Source organism: Lepus europaeus, chromosome 4 (genome assembly GCF_033115175.1).
Source record: "Lepus europaeus isolate LE1 chromosome 4, mLepTim1.pri, whole genome shotgun sequence".
NCBI classification, from domain to species: domain Eukaryota; kingdom Metazoa; phylum Chordata; class Mammalia; order Lagomorpha; family Leporidae; genus Lepus; species Lepus europaeus.
In genome coordinates, this window is record NC_084830.1 from 72,405,565 (window position 1) to 72,427,269 (window position 21,705).

Here is a 21,705-nt window from a genome sequence, read left to right on the forward strand (position 1 = left end):
AGGAATTTTAAAACTGAACTACTTATGGCTCTCCCTCTCCCCCACAAGTGAGCTCGCCTTCTGACTTCACAACGTCTGATTTTCTGGGGACTTAGGACTTTACCCAGCCTGCTCATATGAAAGCTTCAGGATTGCCTTTAACTGCTCTTCACCGTTGCCACTCCCCACCCCTCCCCACCACATAGAATCAGGTCTCTTTTTACCGCAGAAGCAATTGTCAGTGCCACCCCTTCTTCATGTGTGCTATCACTGCTTCCTGCTTCACCCCAAGGCTTTCCTCTTTGCAGTGTGCTCTTCAAAATGCAATGAGGTATTCACAACCTCTTACTGCATGCAAAACACTTTATTCCCCTTGGCCTGCCACACTCACCCAAACAAGAACTCTGGCTGGTCCTCCTAGTCCATCCGAGACTTAGTAATCAACTAGCTGTATGCACATACTCCTGGGCACATAATGTGTGTTCTCGCCTTTGCTCATCTTCTCTTGTAGTAGGCATCACCCCTTCTCCCTACTTGTCTACCTGGTAAATTCCTATCTGTGTTTTCATCAGAGTCCAGATCACACATTACTTCTTCCAAAAGCTCTTTCAGAGCAGAATTAACTGCTCCCTCCTCCAACTTTCATATCACCTTCATTATTTCATTATAGTGCTTATTAAATTATATTGTGGTTTGTTGGGTGGGGTTACAGTAGGTGTCTCCTTAAAATGTAATCAGCTCCTTAAATTCACAGTATTAGTGAATGCCTGTTGCCATGGCAAATCAACTCAGAAATATAAAAAGGCTCAAAACTGAAGTGCGTTTGTTTCTCAAACATGAAGTCCAGAAGAGATTTCTGATTAGCAAGAGGCTCTTCTGCAAGTCATGACTCAGGTTTCTTCAGTCTTGTCATTCGACCTTCCTCAACACTTGGCTTTCAATCCAGCAGGTAGAATCGAGCACAGGAGGTATACTACACAGGGCATTGTCACAAACCAAGCTTTCTCCTCTTCAGCTGTCATTTCAGTCATGCACCACCCCTATCGGTAGTGGAATTCTGTGCCCTGGAAAAAGAGGAAATGGGTTCAGTAATGAGCTTGCCATTTTCTGAAACAAATGCACACCAGATTCTTCTTCATATCCTCAGTGCATGGCACATAGAAAGCCCTGAAGATTTACCCTACATATAGTAATTTTTTAAACATTTATTTATTTATTTATTTGAAAGTCAGAGTTACATAGAGTGAAGGAGAGGCAGAGAGAGAGAGATGTCTTCCATCCGCTGGTTCACTCCCCAGATGGCCACAATGGCCGGAGCTACACTGATCCGAATCCAGGAGCCAGGAGCTTATTCTGGGTCTCCCATGTGGGTACAGGGGTCCAAGGACTTGGGCCATCTTCCACTGCTTTCCCAGGCCATAGCAGAGAGCTGGATTGTAAGTGGAGCAGCCAGGACTCAAACCGGCACCCATATGGGATGCCGGCACTACAGGTGCTGGCTTTACCCACTACACCACAGCGCCGGCCTCTATAGTAATTTTCTGTAAAGAGGTAAGCAAATGAACAGTTGAATGAGAAGGAGAAAAATGAAGCAGTAGATATCTGTGTGCCCTTTCCAACCAATACCCTCCTCTTCTCACTATGCCAATGACTGACAAAATGTAATATATATACCAGTTATTATCCAGGCAGATTTTTTTTAAATGTTCCTTTTGAAAATACAATAGCATTTCATGGCTGGCGCCGCGGATCAATAGGCTAATCCTCCACCTAGCGGCACCGGTACACCAGGTTCTAGTCCCAGTTGGGGCGCCGGATTCTGTCCCGGTTGCCCCTCTTCCAGGCCAGCCCTCTGCTATGGCCCGGGAAGACAGTGGAGGATGGCCCAAGTGCTTGGGCCCTGCACCCGCATGGGAGACCAGGAGAAGCACCTGGCTCCTGGCTTCGGATCAGCGCGGTGCACCAGCCGCGGCGGCCATTGGAGGGTGAACCAACGGCAAAAGGAAGACCTTTCTCTCTGTCTCTCTCTCTCACTATCCACTCTGCCTGTCAAAAGAAAAAAAAAAAATACAATAGCACTTCATATAATTTGTTTATGACACCAAAGGAAGACAAATATTACTATTTTTTCAAACAGTATTCTTGACAATACTGAATTTCTTCCATAGCTCACCAACCTTGGGCCAAATTAATGAAAGGGGTAGAGACAATAAATGGTTCATTGAGCCTTCTGTCTCAAACATTTGGGGGTTGCAGTACTGGCTTATCATCATCACAGAATCATGGCTATTACTAGATCTATATCTAATTTTTCAGATTAAGAATATGAAGAATATTCACTAGGCTAAATAATGTGGGTAAAGACACCCACAAACCATATCAGAGTCCTGGTTCCACCTCCAGCTCCCCACTGTAGCTTTCTGTTCACGTCGATCTCAGGAGGCAGCAGTTATGGCTCACATATTTAGGTCCCTACCTCCCACGTGGGAGACCTGGATTAAGTTCCTGGCTTCTGGCTTCTGACTTTGGCCTGGCCTAGACCTGGCCATTGCAAATATTTGGGGAGTGAGCCAGTGAATGGAAGCTCTGTATTTCTCTCTTTCTCTTCACTTCTCATTTAAAAGAGGGGGGAAAAAAAGAATATTCAGCTCTTGGAAGTTGACTACCAGCAAGGTGAGAAGGACCACATTTTTTCAATCTTTGTATTTCTGAAAAGTGTGCGCACAAGCATACAGCAGGATGAGTTTTTATAAACTGAACCCACACTGTGAGCAGCATTCAGATGATGAAACAAAACAGTGTCAGTGTCCACCAGCCCCCTGCACTAGCTTCCTGTCACTGCCTCCTCCCAGCTGAAAACTCTCTTGGATTCATTTGGAATAAACTGATCCCAAGGATCTCTATATTATCTGAATTCTATTTGAATTTTATTTTACTGAATTCTGATTAAGGTAAATATAGGAGTCTATTTTAAGAGGGGTAGGGCAAACCAAGAAAAAATAATCATACATACATTTTAAAAATGACTATTTGTAAATAATCTGTTATTAAATTATGAATTCTAATTATGATAAGCTTTATTAATAAAACATTTAATTTCTTTATTTCCATGGTTTTCAATTTCCATTTTTATAATGTCACTTAAACCCAGTTGTTTTAAATCTTAACATGAAGAGACTTCTTAAGCAAAAGTTCCATCACTAGAAGGTTAAAATCTGCTGAAGTCTTCAGGTATTTAATGTCCAGTTGATCTTGTCTACCTGCCAACATTGAAAACATCGAAATGCAGCAGGGGCAGAAATAATTCCCAAGAACCCGTGTCAAAAATAGAAAGCTACAAGTTTTTCAGTACAAATTTGAGCCTCAGCCCGACACCATGGCTCACTTGATTAATCCTCCACCTTCGGCGCTGGCATCCCATATGGGCGCCGGGTTCTAGTCCCGGTTGCTCCTCTTCCAGTCCAGCTCTCTGCTGTGGCCCGGGAAGGCAGTGGAGGATGGCCCAAGTGCTTGGGCCCCTGCACCCTCATGGGAAGCTAGGAAGAAGCACCTGGCTCCTGGCTTCAGATGGGCACAGCTCCAGCCATAGCGGCCATTTTGGGGGGTGAACCAACAGAAGGAAGACCTTTCTCTCTCTCTCCCTCAATGTCTAACTCTGTCAAATGAATGAATGAATAAGTAAGTAGAATTTGAGCCCAGAGGATGGCATTTGTGGCATAATGGGTTAAGTCACTGCCTACAACGCCCACTATCCCAAATGCAGCTCCTGGCTCCTGGCTTCAACCTGGTCCAGCCTCGGCTATTGCAGCCATTTGGGGAGTAAAACAGTGAATGGAAGATCTTTCTCTCCCCATCAACTCCCCCCCCCCCATAACTCTGTCTTTCAAATAAATATTTACAAAAAAAAAAAACACTTGAATTCAGATGTCACTTTCAGGAATTTTCTAATTTAATCCTTAAAGAAAGCAACTGGCAGCTTTTGATAACTGTCCTGGATTTCCTAAGAGCTCCATCCTGTAAAAATCTACTCAACTGTGTTAATTGTTAAATTAACAATAGGAGTCACTGTCCACTAACTTCCCATGCAAGACTTCTATCCTTAAAGAGTAGTATTATAATTATGTCTAAGTGCTCCCAAAAAGATGTATCATTCTTGGGTGCTTCTTTAAAGTTAATTAAGCCCCGCCCCCATAAAAGAAGTGAAAATAACTTCAAGATGCAATGACTTTGAACAGCCCTTGAGGAACAGGTTTTGTGTGTGTGTATGTGTGTGTGTGTAAGTACAAATTATTGAACTCTTTACTTAGTATGCAGTTGGTCTTCTGTGTATTAAGTTAATCAAAATGGATCTTAGTGGAGAATGGGACTGGGAATGGGAGAGGAAGGAGTAGGAGTGTGGATGGGAGGCCGGGTATGGTGGGAAGAATCACTGTATTCCTAAAGTTGTACTTATGAAATGCATAAAGTTTGTATTTCTTAAATAAAAGGTTTCTTTGGGGGAAAAAATCTACTCAACAAAGTGGCAAAACTAGATGAATTCTCTACCTGATGAATGGGCAGACCACAGCAGCACTTTATGCAAATCAAGGCATTAGCCACCCAGGTGACTGAAGAATTGGAATTTCTGATCCCCTAGTTTAAGACATTTTACTGCCTTCAGCCTAGAAAATATCAAAGAAAACCATTACTGAATTCTCTTGTGGTTGGGGGAGGAGGGGATAATGAAGGAGGCATTGCAGGCACATTGACAGGTAAGAGAGTTTGCAGACTGAAAAAGAATGGCTCTCCAAAGGAGTCTGTGTAGATTAAAATAAAAGATTGGGGTTCTGTTTGTCAAAGCATTCTGTGTGTTCACAGTATTGTTCCTAAGATAGGATACACACCCACATGCAGACATGTATTTTATAGTTGGCTGGCAAAATACCTCCTGGAATTATTTTCATACAACACTGAATACTTTTATTAACAGGTTGCAGCAGGTTTAATCAGACAAAAGAAATTATTCCTACAGCTCTTTAATACCTCACCACCGGAGCAACTATAATATAGTAATTGTTTGCAATATATAAAGCATGAACATGGAAACCATAAAAGCATAGCAGTTCTTAATGTAAGCCATTGGCCTTTCAAACATAATTGCTCCCATTACACTAATATCTCCCATTCTTACATAATATTTTAGTGGGGTTTTTAAAAGGCTTTACAGTTTCAATATAAAATTTTGATTCATTTTTATTTTTTGGCAAAGGAGAAACTCTTCTAAGTTATAATCATTTCAGTTCTCTTAAATACTGCTGTTTAAGAGCTGACTTTTGTTAGATGTATTTTCAGTATCCAAGGAGATGGGCTTATTGTTTTTTCCATAGCTTTATTACTATTTTCAGGGAATCTTGGAACTCTGTACTCTTTTAATAAATTTTATTTGATCATGATATTATGGCTTTTCAGTGTGTTTTTTTATTCTCTTGGTTAATAATTTAGCTGATATTTTATGATAATATTAGTGAGACTGGGTGATGTATTGGGGTTCTACACAGAGCCAGAAGAGGGGGAGGGGATTTATTAGGAGAATTGCTCAAATAATTATAGACTTAGACTGTAAGCCATATGCAAGCCAGGAGAGCTGGTGGCACAGTCCAAGTCCTGAGGTCTCAGGACCAGGGAAGCTGATAGTGTAACTCAGTTCATGGCCAAAAGTCTCAGGACCAAGCAGGATGCTGAAGATAGAGAAAGTCCCATAATCTGGTGAACCTAGAGTCCCAATGTCCAAGAGAAGGAGACAAAGGATAGCCTAGCTCCAGCAGAACAAAAGAAAGGAATTCATCTTTCCTCTGGCCTTTTGCTCCCCCTGGGGTCCTGGCCAATTGGATGGCGAATCTTCCACATCCAGTTCACTGACTCAGACACCAGTCTCCAGCAATCCTCTTCCAGACACACCCAGAAACAATGACTTTACCAGCTCTCTAGGTATCCCTTAATCCCCGGGTAGAGAACCTTTTTTCTGCCAAGGGCCATTGGGATATTTATAATATCATTTGCAGGCCATACAAAATTGTCAGCCTAGAAATTAGCCTGCTATGGATTTATTGAATTTTTAGTCTCGCCTGTGGTTGCCTTGGTAGGACCAGGCCAAATGATTTCGAGGGCCTTATATGGCCTGTAGGCCAGAGGCTCCCCACCCCTGCAAATTAATCTGATCAAGCTGAGACCTAAAATTAGCTGCTAAAATGGTATTTTTCTCTTTGTGCAAACTTTCTCAGTTTGGAGCTCTGTGAGTTTTCCTCTTTTTTCTATGATCTGGGACACAGCAATGAAATGATCTGACTTTTAAATATTTGGTAGAATTATTCTGTGAAAATACTAAGCCTTTAGTTTCTGGTGACAGTCACACATCTTTTGGAGAGAGCTTTCCTATTGCTTATTAACAGTGTCCTGTGAGTTAAGAAGAAGGCAAATTATTTTGAGCTTATTTCTATGTACTTCTTTTTGTAGATTTTCTTTTTAATTCAAGTGTTGAAGATATATTTAGATATCACTAGTTAGGTTCATCAACGATTCGGGGAACAGAGAAACACAGAACTGCTTTTGATGGTACAGGTTTGTTTTTCAGAAACATGGAGACAAATGACAAAGAACAGCTAAAGAGTAAAAGTGGTTGCCTCTCAGAACAAAGAAATGAAACAAGGTGAGGCAGTATAATAGCAGACCTTAGAAGACTATTTGATTGCTTGCTATATCTTGATATTCCCATTTTAGGCATTCATTCATTTCCCACAGTGAAAAAAGTAGGATTGGGTTTTCTTATTCTACTTAGAGGGAGCATTCCTATCCCCTAGCCTCCCAGGTCAGTATGCAGTATTCACATCATTACAACTGTAGACACCATCTACAGTGGAATCATGCTGTAAACAATGCTTCCTTTTCCTTTTCTGCTTTCCATGCTTCCCAGAAATTAACACTTACTTTGTTTTACCAGGATACTTTTCTACGTACTTACCACTAATTCAACTCTGATTTTATATAAATCAGTCAAGATATGTAAATATATCAGGGATCTCTCAACTTCATCTCCCAGAAGAACCCTCCTTCTGAACCTCTTTTTTTTTAAGATTTACTTATTTATTTGCAAGTCAGAGTTAGAGAGAGGGAGAGACAGAGAGAGAGCTTCCATCCTGGAAGATATACTACCTGGATGGCTGTAACAGCCAGGGCTGGCCAGACCAAAGCAGGGAGTCAAGAGCTTCTTCTAGGTCTCTCACATGTGTAACACAGGCCCAAGCACTTGAGTCATCTTCTGCGCTTTTCCCAGGCCATTGGCAGGGAGCTGGATCAGAAGTGGAACAGCAGGGACACAAACTGGTGCACATATGGGAATGCTGGCACTGCAGGTAGTGGCTTTACCACCTATGCCACAACATTGGCCTTGTAACTTCTTTTAATTTGCTCCAGTTTGTACTGATTTTCCTCCAGCCTGGTACTGCTGTCATCCTGGAATTCCCTTCACTCTCTTCTAGGGCTTCCCTTTTGTCTCTCGTCAATGGTGGATCTCCTATTTCCTATAAACCATACCTTTCTTGGTATTTCCCTACCCCCCTTTTTGCAAACTCATCTCCAACAGCTTCCTAAGAAAGGGTAAAATTTTTTCCCAAAGAAACCTTTTATTTAAGGAATACAAACTTCATGCACTTCTTAAGTATAACTTTAGTAATATAGTGATTCTTCTCAGCATACCCACCCTCCCAGCCAGACTCCTACCCTCTTTCCCCCTCCCTCTCCCATTCCCAGTACCATTCTCCACTAAGATCCATTTTTTATTAACTTTATACACAGAATACTAACTCTATACTAAGTAAAGAGTTCAACAATTTGCGCACACGCACACACACACACAAAGCACCTATTGCTCAACAGTCAAGACAAGGACTGTTCAAAGTCATTACATCTTGAAGTTATTTTAACTTCTTTTTTTTTGGTGGGGGGGGGACTCAATTAAAGAAGCACCCAAGAATAATATATCTTTTGTGAGCACTTAGACATAGCTGTAACTTATGAGACATAAGAATATCCTCCACTTAATACACTAAAAGGAAATCTTTGAGAACAAGTTTTACTGTTAACTCTCATAATACAACTTGAGGACATAAGTCCTGCATAGGAAGTTGGTGCACAGTGACTCTGTTATTAACATAACAATTAACACTCTTAAGTATGACATCAGTGATCACTCAAGGCTTTTGACATGAACTGTCTAGGCTACAGAAGCCTTTTGAATCCACAAACTCCTTCAGTATTTAGCCAAGGCCATAAGCAAATTGGAAGTTCTCACCTCCCTTCAGAGAAAAGTACATCCTTCTTTGATGACCACTTCTTTCCACTGGGGTCTTACTCACAGAGGTCATTTCACGTAGAACATTTTTTTTGCCACAATGTCTTGGCTCTCCATGCCTGAAATGCTCTTGTGGGCTTTTCAGCCAGACCAGAATGCCTTAAAGGCTGATTCTGAGGTCAGAGTGCTACTTAAAATGATTGTCATTCTGTGAGTCTGCTGTATGGCCTGCTTCCCATGTTGGCACATTCACTCCTTTTTTAATTCTGACTATTATTAACAGACATTTAAAATCCTACATATCTAAAAGTGCCCTCTTTTTAAAGATTTATTGATTGATTGCTGATTGATTTGAGAGGCAGATTTACTGAGTGAGGGAGAGATAGGGAGAAATCTTGTATCTGTTGGTACATTCCCCAAATGACCACAACGGGGCTGGGTCAAACTAAAGTCAAGGGCCTGGAATTCCATCCAGATTTCCCATGTGGGTAGCAAGAGCTCAAGCACTTGGGCCATCCTCCACTGCCTTTCCAGGCACAACAGGAAGGAGCTGGATCAGAAGCAGAGCTGCTCCAGTATGGGATGCTGATGTCATAAGATGCAACTTAACCCACCACTCCTAAAAATGTCTTTAAAATCTAATTTGACTTAAAGTTTGCTGGGTATAAATTCTGAGTTAAAAGTCTTTCCTTCTCAATTTTGTATGTAAAATTTTATTTCTTTCACATTAAAACTTCGCCATTGGGAAATCTGGAACTTATGATTCAAAATCGTTCAGAACTATTGTTAATACTTAATGATATGAGGCAGCTGATTGGCACAACACTTAAAGATGCTGCTTGGGATTCTGCAGCCCATAGCCTTGGGCCTGGTTTGAGTCCCAGTTCTGCTTTCAAATTCCAGCTTTCTACTAATCCACAACTGGAGAGGCAGCAAGTGATGGCTCGAGTACTTGGGTTCCTAACACCCACTCAGGGAGATCCAGATTGAGGTTCTGACTCCTTGCTTTGACCTTGCTCAACTCCAGCTATTGCAAGCATTCAGGAAGTGAAATCAGCAGATGGAAGTTCTCTCTCCATCCCTCCCTGTGTGTGTGTGTATGTCTATTTCTCCACCTTTCAAGTAAAGTGAAAATAAGTTAATAAAAATTTTTAAAATATTAATGACAGGAGCCAGTGGTGTGGCATAAAACCACCACCTGCAACACCAGCATCCTGTATGGGCACCAATTCATGTCCTAACTGCTCCACTTCAGATATAGTTCTCTGCTTATGGCCTGGGCCAAGCAAAGGAAGGTGGCCCAAGTGTTTGGGCCCTTGCCACCCACATGGAAGACCTAAATGAAGCTCCTGGGGCCCGTGCCATGGCTCACTTAGTTAATCCTCTGCCTGCGACGCCGGCATCCCATATGAGCACCAGGTTCTAGTCCCAGTTGCTCCTCTTCCAGTCCAGCTCTCTGCTGTGGCCCAGGAAGGCAGTGAAGGATGGCCTAGGTGCTTGGGCCCCTGCACCCGCATGGGAGACCAGGAAGAAGCACCTGGCTCCTGGCTTCAGATTGGTGCAGTGCCAGCTGAAGTGGCCATTTGGGGAGTGAACCAATGGAAGGAAGACCTTTCTCTTTGTCTCTCTCTCTCTCTATCTATCTATAAATCTACCTGTCAAATTAAAAAAAAAAAAAAAATGAAGCTCCTGGCTCCTGGCTGCAGCCTGGCCCAGAATTGACTATTGTGGCCTTCTGGAGAGTGAACCAGTAGATGGAAATTCTGTCTTTGTCTGTCTCTCCCCCTCTCTCTATAACTCTTTCAAACTAAATAAATAAATCTTAATAGTGACAGTAGGCAGACTTTTTTGAAAGGGAGCCATGACAATAGGTAAAAGGACTCCAGTCTTGCATGTAGACGACATCTCCAACAAGGACAAGTTAATAGTCAAGAAACTTGGTGGGTGGTAGTATCAGTGAATGGGAAATTGCTAAGAGAAAGCATTAGAAGCAAAGGATTAAACCAACTTGATAGGATTATTGCTGTAGACAGGCCTGGGTGATAAGAGGGAGTTGGATGCCAAGGATAGAGGATTTTCCCTAAACAGCCTTAGCAAGATTCTTGTTCCAACTGAATTCTACAAGGACATGGGGAAACTCAAGGCCAAGCCTAATCACCCTAGGAGAAAGTTTTCCTTTGCCCTCTTAGGGTCCCTGACTATGTCTGAAAATAAATCTTCCAAAGATTAACAGGGAAGAAAAAAAATGTGCAAATTAATTTGTAAGTTTTATGTGGCATGGGAGCCTCAGAAATAAAGAGTCATGGAAACAGGAAAAGTTGTGTATCTTTATGTGAAGTTTGAAGAAGTAGATGGTGGTGGAGAAGGCTGATTTGGACAAGACATGTGGTCTGATGGTCAGTGACTGTGCAGGGGCTGGGGAAGATCTTAGCAAGGCCTGTTTGTGTGGCCCTCCTGTGTCCTTGTCTTCAGAGGTCAGGATGTCTCTTCCCTCCGGTTATAGGGAGGGCTTCTTACATGAGCCTCTTCCCACCTGCTTCAGAGGAAGGGCAGAGAATTCTTTCTGGCTTTATGACCTGGGTCAAGGGAGAAACTCAGGGAGACTTTCTTCTTTCGCAATTTTCTCAACTTCCTCCAGCTTAAAGTATTCCGTATGCCCAGAGGCCATATCTGGGGGTCGTGTGTTCTGAGCCCTGTCATCTGAAAGGACTCAGGGGAGCCTCACTAAAGTTTTGGTCAAAGGAGAAAGTCTTTGTCAATCTCAGGTAAGCCGTTTCAGTCTCAAAATGTGTCCTTCAGTTGTAGAAATTTTTCTTAAAGTTGGTTGACTATTTTTTCTCCTCTGTTTTATTTTATTTCATTTACTAGAGCTCCTATTACTTTGTTAGAAATGTTACACACATTTCTAACTTTTTCCCTCTATTTTCCATCATTTTACCTTTTTACTATGCTTTCTGGGAGACTTGTTATCCATTTATCTCCTAATTATATTGCATTTTTTCATTTCTTTCTCCACCCACAGTTTCAGTTTTCAAGAGCTCTTTTCATTCCCTAAATGCTTCTTTTTTACTAGCCTATTTTTTTTTCTTCATAGTTGCAATTTCTTCTCTTATCTCAGTGAGGACATTATAATCTGTGTGGTTTGGCTTTTCTGTTTTGGAAGTTCCTTCCTTCTTATTTGTTGCCTCCAGATTCCTTTGTGTGCTTGTTTTTATCCACTGCCTTCCATGTGAGAGCTGCTCTCATGGCATATTTAGTACTCCTGATTATCTTCTGACACTCCCTGATAGTCTTCTGATGGAAGCTACAGGGCAACTGGGAGCTCCTAGAATGTGAGGGAGGCTCTGTGTGGATTGTGAACCTCACTGTAGAGTAATCTGGATGAACTGTTTAGTTTGAAAACTTTGAACAATGGTATCTTCTAGTCTTTCCTCCTGAGCTGATAGTTGAAGGTGAAGGCCTGCCAGTCAGCATTGTGGAAGCTAAGTATGGACAGGCAGCTTCAGGATCTACATATGTTCACGTGATCAAACTTTTGCTAGTGTATTGTCACCACCTCCATCTGTGTTTTACCATCTCCAGTCTTTTCCCATAGTGGGACTGGCGTATTTGTCAAAATGCTCATGGTAGGAAGGGAATCTGAGGATCTGTAAAGCAGATTTTCAGCCATTCCTTCTCTCATTCTCCCTCCACTTTGGATTCCTAATACCCCAAATTTTGAAACTGCATAATTCTGCAGTGTAAATCTCACTGGTTCTCAGTTTTTCCCTTAACCTATTTAGGCTTCGGTTTTCTCCAACCTCTTGTCACTCATCTTTCTTTGTAACTTCTAATTTTTTGATGATGTAGTTATCCCTGTAGGTTTATACAATTAAAAATCCTTTAGTGGTAGTTTTATTAGTGTTTCAGGAGAAAGAGAAGAGATGGAGCTGTTTAATCTACCATCTTTAACCAAAAGCCTGTGTTCAATTCCTATATCATAGATACAAATATGTAATTATATTTACCCTGTCCTCCCAAAATATTCCATTGTTTAAAATTTTTATTTAAAATAGGTGTTGTGGCATAGAGGGTTAAGCCACCACCTGCAGTGCTGGCTTCCTATATCAGAGTATGGCTTTTGAGTCCTGGCTGCTCTACTTCCAATCCAGCTCCCTGCTAATGCACCTTGAAAGATGATTCAAGTGCTTGTGCCCAAGTATTTGGGTCTCTGCCACCCATGTGAGATACCTAGTTGAGTTCCTGGCTCCTGGCTTCAGCCTAGAAGTGAACCAGCAGATGGAAGATCTGTCTCTCCCATTCTCTAAAAGCCTGCTTTTCAAATAAATGTTTTTTAAAAATACTCCAAGCACATAAAAAGTATTGTCAGGCCCATAAATCCCTGAATATAGTGCCGGGCACATAGAGAGCAATGTATTTCTTTTTTAAAAAAAAATTATTTATTTGAGAGGTATAATTACAGACAATAAGGAGAGACAGAGATAAAGGTCTTCCTTCTGTTGGTTCACTCCCCAGTTGGCCACAATGGCCAAAGCTGTGCTGATCTGAAGCCAGGAGCCAGGTGCTTCTTCCTGGTCTCCCACATGGGTACAGGGGCCCAATCACTGGGGCCATCTTCCACTGCTTTCCCAGGCCACAGCAGAGAACTGGACTGGAAGAGGAGCAGCCGGGACTAGAACCAGCACCCAAATGAGATGCTGGTGTCACAGACTGAGGATTATCCTGTTGTGCCATGGTGCCAGGCCCCAAGAGCAATGTATTTCTAAAATTAGCTATACTACTAACTGGCAAGCACTGGGAATATAAACAGAGTAAGATTGAGTCTTGCCTTTTGGGAACTCATAACCTTGTAAGGCAAACTGGTAAACAAGGAAACCATGAAACTATATAGAAGTAAAATCCAAAGGGTAAGAGTAACACTAGGGCCAGTGTTGTGGCACAGAGAGAGAATTAAGCATCTGCTTCAACACATCCCATATCAGAGTACAGGTTCAGATCCTAGCTGCTCTGCTTCCAGTATAGCTTCCGGCAAATAATGGCCCGAGTACTTGGGTCCCTGCCACCCATGTGGGAGACCAGGATAGAGGTGCAGGCCCCTGGCTTCAGCCTGACCCAGCCCTGGATGACTGGGGAGTGAACCAGTGGATGAAGATCTCTATCACTCATTCTCTCTCTGTAGCTCTTTCAAATAAATCTTTTTTTAAAAAAAAAGTAATACTGAGTTAAAAAATGACTAGTACAGAAGATTTAGTCTATATGTGAGAAATAAAGGGATGCTTTGCAGAACAAATTACTTAGAGGGAGTTGGTTGTTTAACTGGTTTACTGTTGATATAGTTATAAAATTTAATGTAAATTAAAATAAGGATTCATGAAATAATTGTCATACTTTTTTAGGGTTTATTTTATTTATTTGAGAGGCAGATTTACAGAGAAAGAGAGGGAGAAACACAGAGATTTTTCCATATGCTGGTTCACTCTCCAAATGGCTGCAACTGCCAGGGCTGGGTCAGCCCAAAGCCAGGGGACAGGGGCTTCATCTAGGTGCCTCTTGTGAGTGGCAGGGGCCCAGGCACTTGGGTCATCTTCTGCTGCTTTCTCAGGCCACCAGCAGAGAGCTGGATTGGAAGTGGGGCATCTAGAACTCAAACCTGCATATGGGATGCTGGCACTGCACATGGTGGCTTTACCACCTATGCCATAATGCTGGCCCCATAACTGTCATACTTTAAAACTATTTGCTAGAATCTGTTTTCTTAACAAAAAATAAAAATTAAAGGAGAGGGACAGGAATAAAAACATGCTAAATCTCTTATTTTAAGGTTTATTTATTTATTTGAAAGATTGACAGGGAGAAACAGAGAGGAAATCACTGGTTCACTCCCCAAATGCCTACAATAGCCAGGGATGGGTCAGGCCAAAGCCAGGACCCAGGAATTCCATTTCGGTCTCCCACACGGGCAGCAGGAACTTGAGTATGTGGACCATCATCTCCTGCCTCCAAGGTTCATTAGCAGGCAGCTGGATTGGAAACAGAGTTGGGACTTAATCTCAGGTACTCCAGTAACCCAGAATGCGGACATCCCAACCAGTGGCTTAACCTACTGTTCTACAATTTCCACCCCTAAATATCTTTTATAGGGTAAACATCAGTAAAAACCGCTTTATTCTTAAATTTTTTAACTAGAGGAAAAAATAGATTAAATATATTTCTTTTAAACTTTTAGATAACCACTACCAAAATAAAAATTTTTAGCATTTATTTAGCATGTAACTTTGGGCCAATGATTGTGTTGAACATTTGTCTGAAAAATATTTAATGATGTAGGAAAATAGAATACAGTAAGTGAATGATTCAAAAAATCAGGTACTAAAATAAGATCACATTTTGTTTTTTCAATATAAAGTTGCATAGAAAAAAATTTTTAAATACGTATTCCTAAATAATAAAAGTACCGCCTCTGGGTAATGGAAATGATTGCTGACTTTGATTGCCTGTAAGTGCTTTCTTTGTCTATTTCCCAAATTGGTGGTTAGCTTATTAATTCTAAAATAAAAGAAGTTTGAAAAAGTATTAAATTTGCATTTCAGAGTGAACAATTTAATTAGAGGTGTTTTGTTTTGTTTTTTGCTTTTTTAAGATTTACTTGAAAGAAAGAGTGACAGAGGGAGGGGGAGAGAGCAAGCTTCCATCTGCTGGTTTACTCCCCAAATGGCCACACCAGCTAGCCACCCTGGCCAAGCCAAAGCTAGGAACCTGGAACTCTATCTGGGTCTTCCATGTGGGTGGCAGAGGCCCAAATGCTTCACCTATCTTCCACTGCTTTCCCAGTTGTGTTAGCAGGGAGCTGGATTGGAAGCAGGGTACCCAAGACTCAAAGGTGCTCCATTATGGCATGCGCGGCCACTTAACCCACCATGTCACCACAATAGCCCCTAATTCTCCCCTAAAGGGAGAATTTTCTGATGAATTTTCAGTAGGTACAAGGAGAAAGGAGCTTTTAACCCATTAGCATCATTTATTTGTGTCTTTTCAAAGATAGAGATAGAGAATAATTTACTCTTCAAAATTTCTTGTAAGCCAAATATACATAATTGTTATTCCCTTATTTTTTCCCCCAGAGTTATATACACACCAGGCCATACCGATGATCATATGGCCCTGCTGCTGGAAGAGGAAAATGCTCTCTTTTCTGGAGATTGCATCCTAGGGGAAGGAACAACCGTATTTGAAGACCTGTATGATTACATGAACTCCCTAAAAGAACTACTGAAAATCAAAGCAAATGTCATATATCCAGGTAGGTAACTTTTTAAATCTTTTCAAACTATTGCCAAATGATGAGAGTTCCTTTTGGCTTGACTGTGCGTGGATGTGTATTCTGCCTCGAAAATGTATACATGTGAGGCTGGTGCTGTGGCACAGCAGGTTAAGCCATCATCTGCAACGCTGGCATCCCATAAGGGTGCCAGTTTGAGTCCCAGCTACTGCACTTCCCGTCCAGCACCCTGATACTGTGCCTAAGAAGGGAGTGGGGCCAGCACAGCGGCTCAATAGGCTAATCCTCCGCCTTGCGGCGCCGGCACCCCGGGTTCTAGTCCAGGTCGGGGCGCCGGATTCTGTCCCAGTTGCCCCTCTTCCAGGCCAGCTCTCTGCTGTGGCCCGGGAGTGCAGTGGAAGATGGCCCAGGTCCTTGGGCCCTGCACCCGCATGGGAGACCAGGAGAGGCACCTGGCTCCTTGTTTCGGATTGGCACAGTGTACCAGCCGCAGCGGCCGTTGGGGGGTGAACCAACGGTAAAGGAAGACCTTTCTCTCTGTCTTTCTCACTGTCCACTCTGCCTGTCAAAAAAAAAAAAAAAGAAGAAGGGAGTGGAAAATGGCCCAAGTACTTAGGCCCTGGCATCCATATGGGAGACCTGGATGAAGTTTTGCTCCTGACCTCAGCCTGGCCCAGACCTGTCCATTGTGGCCATTTAGGAAGTGAACCAGTAGAGGAAGGATCTCTTTCTCCTTCTCTCTCTGTAACTCTGACTTTCAAATAAATAAATGAAATCTTAAAAAAAAAATGAATGGCTTATAATTATCCACCTAGAAAAATCAGTTAACATTTTAAAAAAAAGGAAAAGAGAATATAGATGTGTGTAAACTGCTTCTTTAAATGACACCACTAGGGGCCGGCGCTGTGGTATAGCAGGTAAACCTGCTGCCTGCGGTACCGGCATCCCATATGGGCACCAGTTCAAGTCCCAGCTGCTCCACTTCTGATCCAGCTCTCTCCTATGGCCTGGGAAAGCAATGGGAGACCAGGAGGAAGCACCTGGCTCCTGGCTTTGGATCAGCGTGTTGCGCCGGCCATAGCAGTCACTTGGGGGGTGAACCAACGGAAAAAGGAAGACCTTTCTCTCTCTCACTCTCTCTCACTGTCTAACTCTGCCTGTCAAAAAAAAAAAAAAAAAAGGATGGCCCAAGTCCTTGGGCCCCTGCACCCATGTGAGAGACCCAGAGGAAGTTCCTGGCTCCTGGCTTTGGATTGGGACAGCTCCCGCCTTTGTGGCCAACTGGAGAGTGAACCAGTGGTTGGAAGACCTCTCTCTCTCTCTCTCTGCCTCCCCTTCTCTCTCTGTGTAACTCTTTCAAATAAATAAATAAATCTTAAAAATAAAATAAAACAAATGACACCATTAAGTCTTATCCAACTGTACAGATAAACAAAGGACCAACAGTTACATTAATAACCTTTTATAAAGACAGGAGGATTATTTTTCGGCATCTACACAGCTTTAATAACACTGTGAAAGGAAATAAGGTTACACTGGAATGGGAACATCAGCTGCAGTCTCTTTTGTTAACTTGATTCCTGTTGTGGAGCACATGTTAGCTGTGCAGCCCTGAGTAACATCTGACATCTGAGCTTTAGTGTCTTAACTGACAAGATTGAAATATCAGTAGCTTCTATCTCAACTATTAGATGATGTATTTATTTCCATTGTCCAGAAAAGAAAAACGCACCTGTTGTTTCTAGCTCAGATATCACTGCACTGATCCATAGCAGGAATCCCCCCCCACCCCCACCCACCTAAGACAGACACAGGAGCCAACAGGAAGCGGCAGAATGAAAGATGGCTGGGGTGCTTGATTTTTCTAAGTCCTAACTTGCCGCTGACTAAACAGCCATGAGAAGATCTGTCAGTACAGCGTCCTGAATATGCTTACTCCCTCTCACAAGGGCCGACTGCTGAGAATAGGAAACCCACGGCAGGGCTGGGCATTCACTTTCCTAGTATGACAATAAAACAACAGACACTGGTCGGTGTTTTTAAAGAGCAGCGTGTCGATTCAGTGTACTCGCATTTATGCTGCGCTGAAGAGAGGCTGCCTACTAAAGGTGCCTCAGCACTTGCTTCAGTGACTCCAGCAGTCTGGCCTGCTAGCCGGCCATTGTTTATGTGTCAGTTACACTCCATAGTCACAGCCACCATGTATTAAAGCTGCCACAGGTAAGGTGCAGGGGCTTTTACAGTTGTCATCCTCCCCAGAATCTGTGCAGCAGTTAGTGGTATCCTCACTGCTCAGCTGGACAAAAAAAAAGAAAAAGAGGTTCAAAGAGTTTCAGAGATGTCCTCACTGCCACATGGCCAATAGTATTTGTGTCTAACCAAAGCCCATGCTGTTACTTTAGAACAGGTTCACATGCATCTGAATATTTTGTCCTCAGAAATTTGAAACATACCCCTTACAAACTTGTATGATATATGTATTTGTATTGTCTTCAGGTAAATTTGAGACTAACTTAATCTGGGTTGTCAAAATTTATGAATTACGGCCGGCGCCATGGCTCACTAGGCTAATCCTCCGCCTTGCGGTGCCGGCACACCGGGTTCTAGTCCCGGTCGGGGCACCGGATTCTGTCCCAGTTGCCCCTCTTCCAGGCCAGCTCTCTGCTGTGGCCAGGGAGTGCGGTGGAGGATGGCCCAAGTGCTTGGGTCCTGCACCCCATGGGAGACCAGGATAAGCCCCGGGCTCCTGCCATTGGATCAGTGCAGCGCGCCCGCGCCAACCGCGGCGGCCATTGGAGGGTGAACCAACGGCAAAAGGAAGACCTTTCTCTCTGTCTCTCTCTCACTATCCACTCTGCCTGTCAAAAAAAATTATGAATTACTAGCCTGTCCATCGGATTCTTAAAATCCTGCTCTCTGGCCGGCGCCGCAGCTCACTAAGCTAATCCTCCGCCTGTGGGGCTGGCACCCCAGGTTCTAGTCCTGGTTGGGGTGCCGGTTCTGTCCCGGTTGCTCCTCTTCCAGTCCAGCTCTCTGCTGTGGCCCAGGAGTGCAGTGGAGGATGGCCCAAGTCCTTGGGCCCTGCACCCGCATGGGAGACCAAGAGAAGCACCTGGCTCCTGGCTTCGGATCAGCGCGGTGCACCAGCCGCAGCCTGCTGGCCATGGCAGCCATTTGGGGGGTGAACCAACGGCAAAAAGGAAGACCTTTCTCTCTGTCTCTCTCTCTCTCTCTCACTGTCCACTCTGCCTCAAAAAAAAAAAAAAAAAATCCTGCTCTCTAACACGAGTATGTAATTTTTAATAGATCCTGGTCACTTACATGAAGCTGCTTTTCACATTGCCCCTTTTCAGTCTTTTGTAATTTAGCATAGCATAGTGGTGAAGCTCTACCCATTCTTAGCTGTGTAGCCATGGGCAGCGATCACCCCCAGTCTTCAATTGCTGCTGTACAAAAGGGATCATCATAATAGTCCAGCCATGGGCTTCTGGTAACAGTAATCTGTACTGAGCTTGAATAGCAGGGCCTGCAACATTCTGAGTGCTCTCTAAGCATCGCCTGTTGTTACTGTTGTGCTTGCTGTCTTTTATTGTTATATTAAGTTGTCACATTTGATAGTTTTTAACGCATACAATAACACTTTATATAAATTGTATTTGATTTAATTCTGTAAAGTTTTTGGCATTGTGAATAATTTTTAAATCTCATATCTGTATGGCTTTCCAAATACTTCATATGTTTGTATTTATTAGTATACTCTTTCAATACATTATATGAATTATTTTTAAATAGCATTATTCAACTTCATTTGTACTTAAAATATTTTCATCTGGTTGAAGTAATTTTTATAATTATTTTAATTCAGGACATGGCCCAGTAATCCATGATGCTGAAGCTAAAATTCTACAGTACATTGCTCACAGAAATACTCGAGAAGAGCAAATTCTTACATTATTTCGTGAGAACTTTGAGAAATCATTTACAGCAAAGGAGCTTGTAGAAATTATTTACAAGGTAATTTTCATCTAATTTTTACATAGCCACAAATTTATTAGAATAACTTACTTAATGGACTGTGACAAATTTATCACATCACAGATCAGAACAACTCTTTTTGGTTTTGAAGATTTATGTATTTATTTGAAACGTAGCATCACACAGAGAGGGAGATACACAATGAGAGAGAGATCTTCCATCTGCTGGTTCACTCCACAAATGGCAACAAAAGCTAGGGCTGGGCCAGGCTGATGCCAGGAGCCAGGAACTCCATCCATGTCTCCCACATGGGTGGCAGGGGCCCAAGCACTTAGGACATCTTCAGCTGTTTTCCCAGGCATATCAGCAGGGAGCTAGATCAAAAGTGGAGCAGCCAGGACTCGAACCAGCACTCATATAGGATACCAGCATTGTAGGTGGTAGATTAACCCACTGTGCCACAATACCAGCCCCTAGAATAAGTCTTAATCACAAAAGTAATGCAGTTTCGTAGATTTAATGCCAGCAGTCTCAACTTCTAGAACACTGAGATCAAACAAAAACTGGCCTTAAAAGACTAAAATAGATATCCTGAGCCATCATTAACCTTAGACTCCTTATTCTGTAGGAGACACTGCTACCAACAGCCAGATGCTTAAGCTTGATAATGACTTTTATATTCTTTTTTTAAAAAGATTTATTTATTTATTTGAAAGTCAGAGTTACACAGAGAGAGGAGAGGCAGAGAGGGAGAGAGAGAGAGAGAGAGAGAGAGAGAGAGGTCTTCCATCAGATGATTCACTCCCCAGTTGGCCGCAATGGTCGGAGCTGCGCTGATCCTCTTCCAGTACAGCTCTGCTGTGGCCTGGGAAAGCAGTAGGAGATGGCCCAAGTCCTTGGGCCCCTGCACCCACATGGGAGACCCGGAAGAAGCTCCTGGCTCCTGGCTTCAGATTGGCGTAGCTCCAGCAGTTGTGGCCATCTGGGGAGTGAACCAATGGAAGGAAGACCTCTCTCTGTGTCTCTTTCTCTCACTGTCTGTAACTCTACCTCTCAAATAAATAAATAAAATCTTTTAAAAAATCATGTATGTTCTTTGCTATGTATTTTCTTTGTTTTCTTTTAAAGATTTTATTTATTTATTTGAGAGGTAGAGTTACAGACAGTGAGAAGTAGACAGAGAGAGAGAGAGAGGTCTTCCATCCACTGGTTCACTCCTCAAGTGGCCGCAACGGCCAGAGCTGCGCTGATCTGAAGCCAGGATCCAGGAGCTTTTTCTGGGTCTCCCACACAGGTGAAGGGGCCCAAGTGCCTAGACCATCTTCCACTGCTTTCGCAGGCCATAGCAGAGAGCAGGATTGGAAGTGGAGCAGCCAGGAGTTGAACCGGTGCCACAGGGAGAGGATTAACCTACTGCACCACAGTGCCAGTCCCCCCATACGTGATTTAGTACAGAAGAAAAGAGCTGCTCACTCGGTGGCCTCTCAGCATGTCACTGTGTGACAGCACTATCTGGCAATCAGTGCAGTTCAGTCTTTCAGCAAATATTTATTGTATGTCTGCAATGCAGGTAATATAGCTCAGTGGTTAAAGATGCTGGCTTTGGAGTAAAATGATCTATGTTCACAAATTCCTACTGCCACAGTTTGTACAGCCAAAAGATACATTGCACACTATCAAAAAGAAGAAGACAGCCAATTATCCGACTCAGTAAACATCAATGATAAAGAGAAGTCTTAGGAAGAAAGTTCAGGGGGCCGGCACCGTGGCTCACTTGGTTAATCCTCTGCCTGCGGTGCCGGCATCCCATATGGGTACCAGGTTCTAGTCCTGGTTGCTCCTCTTCCAGTCCAGCTCTCTGCTGTGGCCCAGGAAGGCAGTGGAGGATGGCCCAAGTGCTTGGGCCCTGCACCCGCATGTGAGACCAGAAGGAAGCACCTGGCTCCTGGCTTCAGATCAGCGTAGCTCCAGCCGTAGCAGCCATTTGGGGGGTGAACCAACGGAAGGAAGACCTTTCTCTCTGTCTCTCTCTCTCTCACTGCCTAACTCTATCTGTCAAATAAAAATTTAAAAAAGGGGAAGAAAGTTCAGGACAAAGACTAATGGTGAGAGACATGGAGGTCTTCAAAAAGGAGAGATTAGGCCG

The 21,705-nt window shown here is 43.0% G+C and overlaps 1 protein-coding gene and 1 long non-coding RNA gene across 4 annotated transcripts in view; one reads left to right on the plus strand and one right to left on the minus strand.

The window, feature by feature from the left end:
- The window catches only part of LACTB2 (lactamase beta 2), a 46,957-nt gene that overhangs the window by 21,740 nt on the left and 3,512 nt on the right, over positions 1 to 21,705 (plus strand). The window contains exons 4-5 of the mRNA XM_062188371.1: positions 15,427 to 15,605; positions 19,450 to 19,598. Coding sequence (XP_062044355.1) covers positions 15,427 to 15,605; positions 19,450 to 19,598 — 328 coding nt within the window. The remainder of the gene's footprint in view (positions 1 to 15,426; positions 15,606 to 19,449; positions 19,599 to 21,705) is intronic.
- The window catches only part of LOC133757693 (uncharacterized), a 67,198-nt gene that overhangs the window by 8,670 nt on the left and 36,823 nt on the right, over positions 1 to 21,705 (minus strand). For all 3 annotated transcript variants that reach the window (XR_009865716.1, XR_009865717.1, XR_009865715.1), the window contains exon 2: positions 371 to 1,043. This is a non-coding gene — a long non-coding RNA (uncharacterized LOC133757693). The remainder of the gene's footprint in view (positions 1 to 370; positions 1,044 to 21,705) is intronic.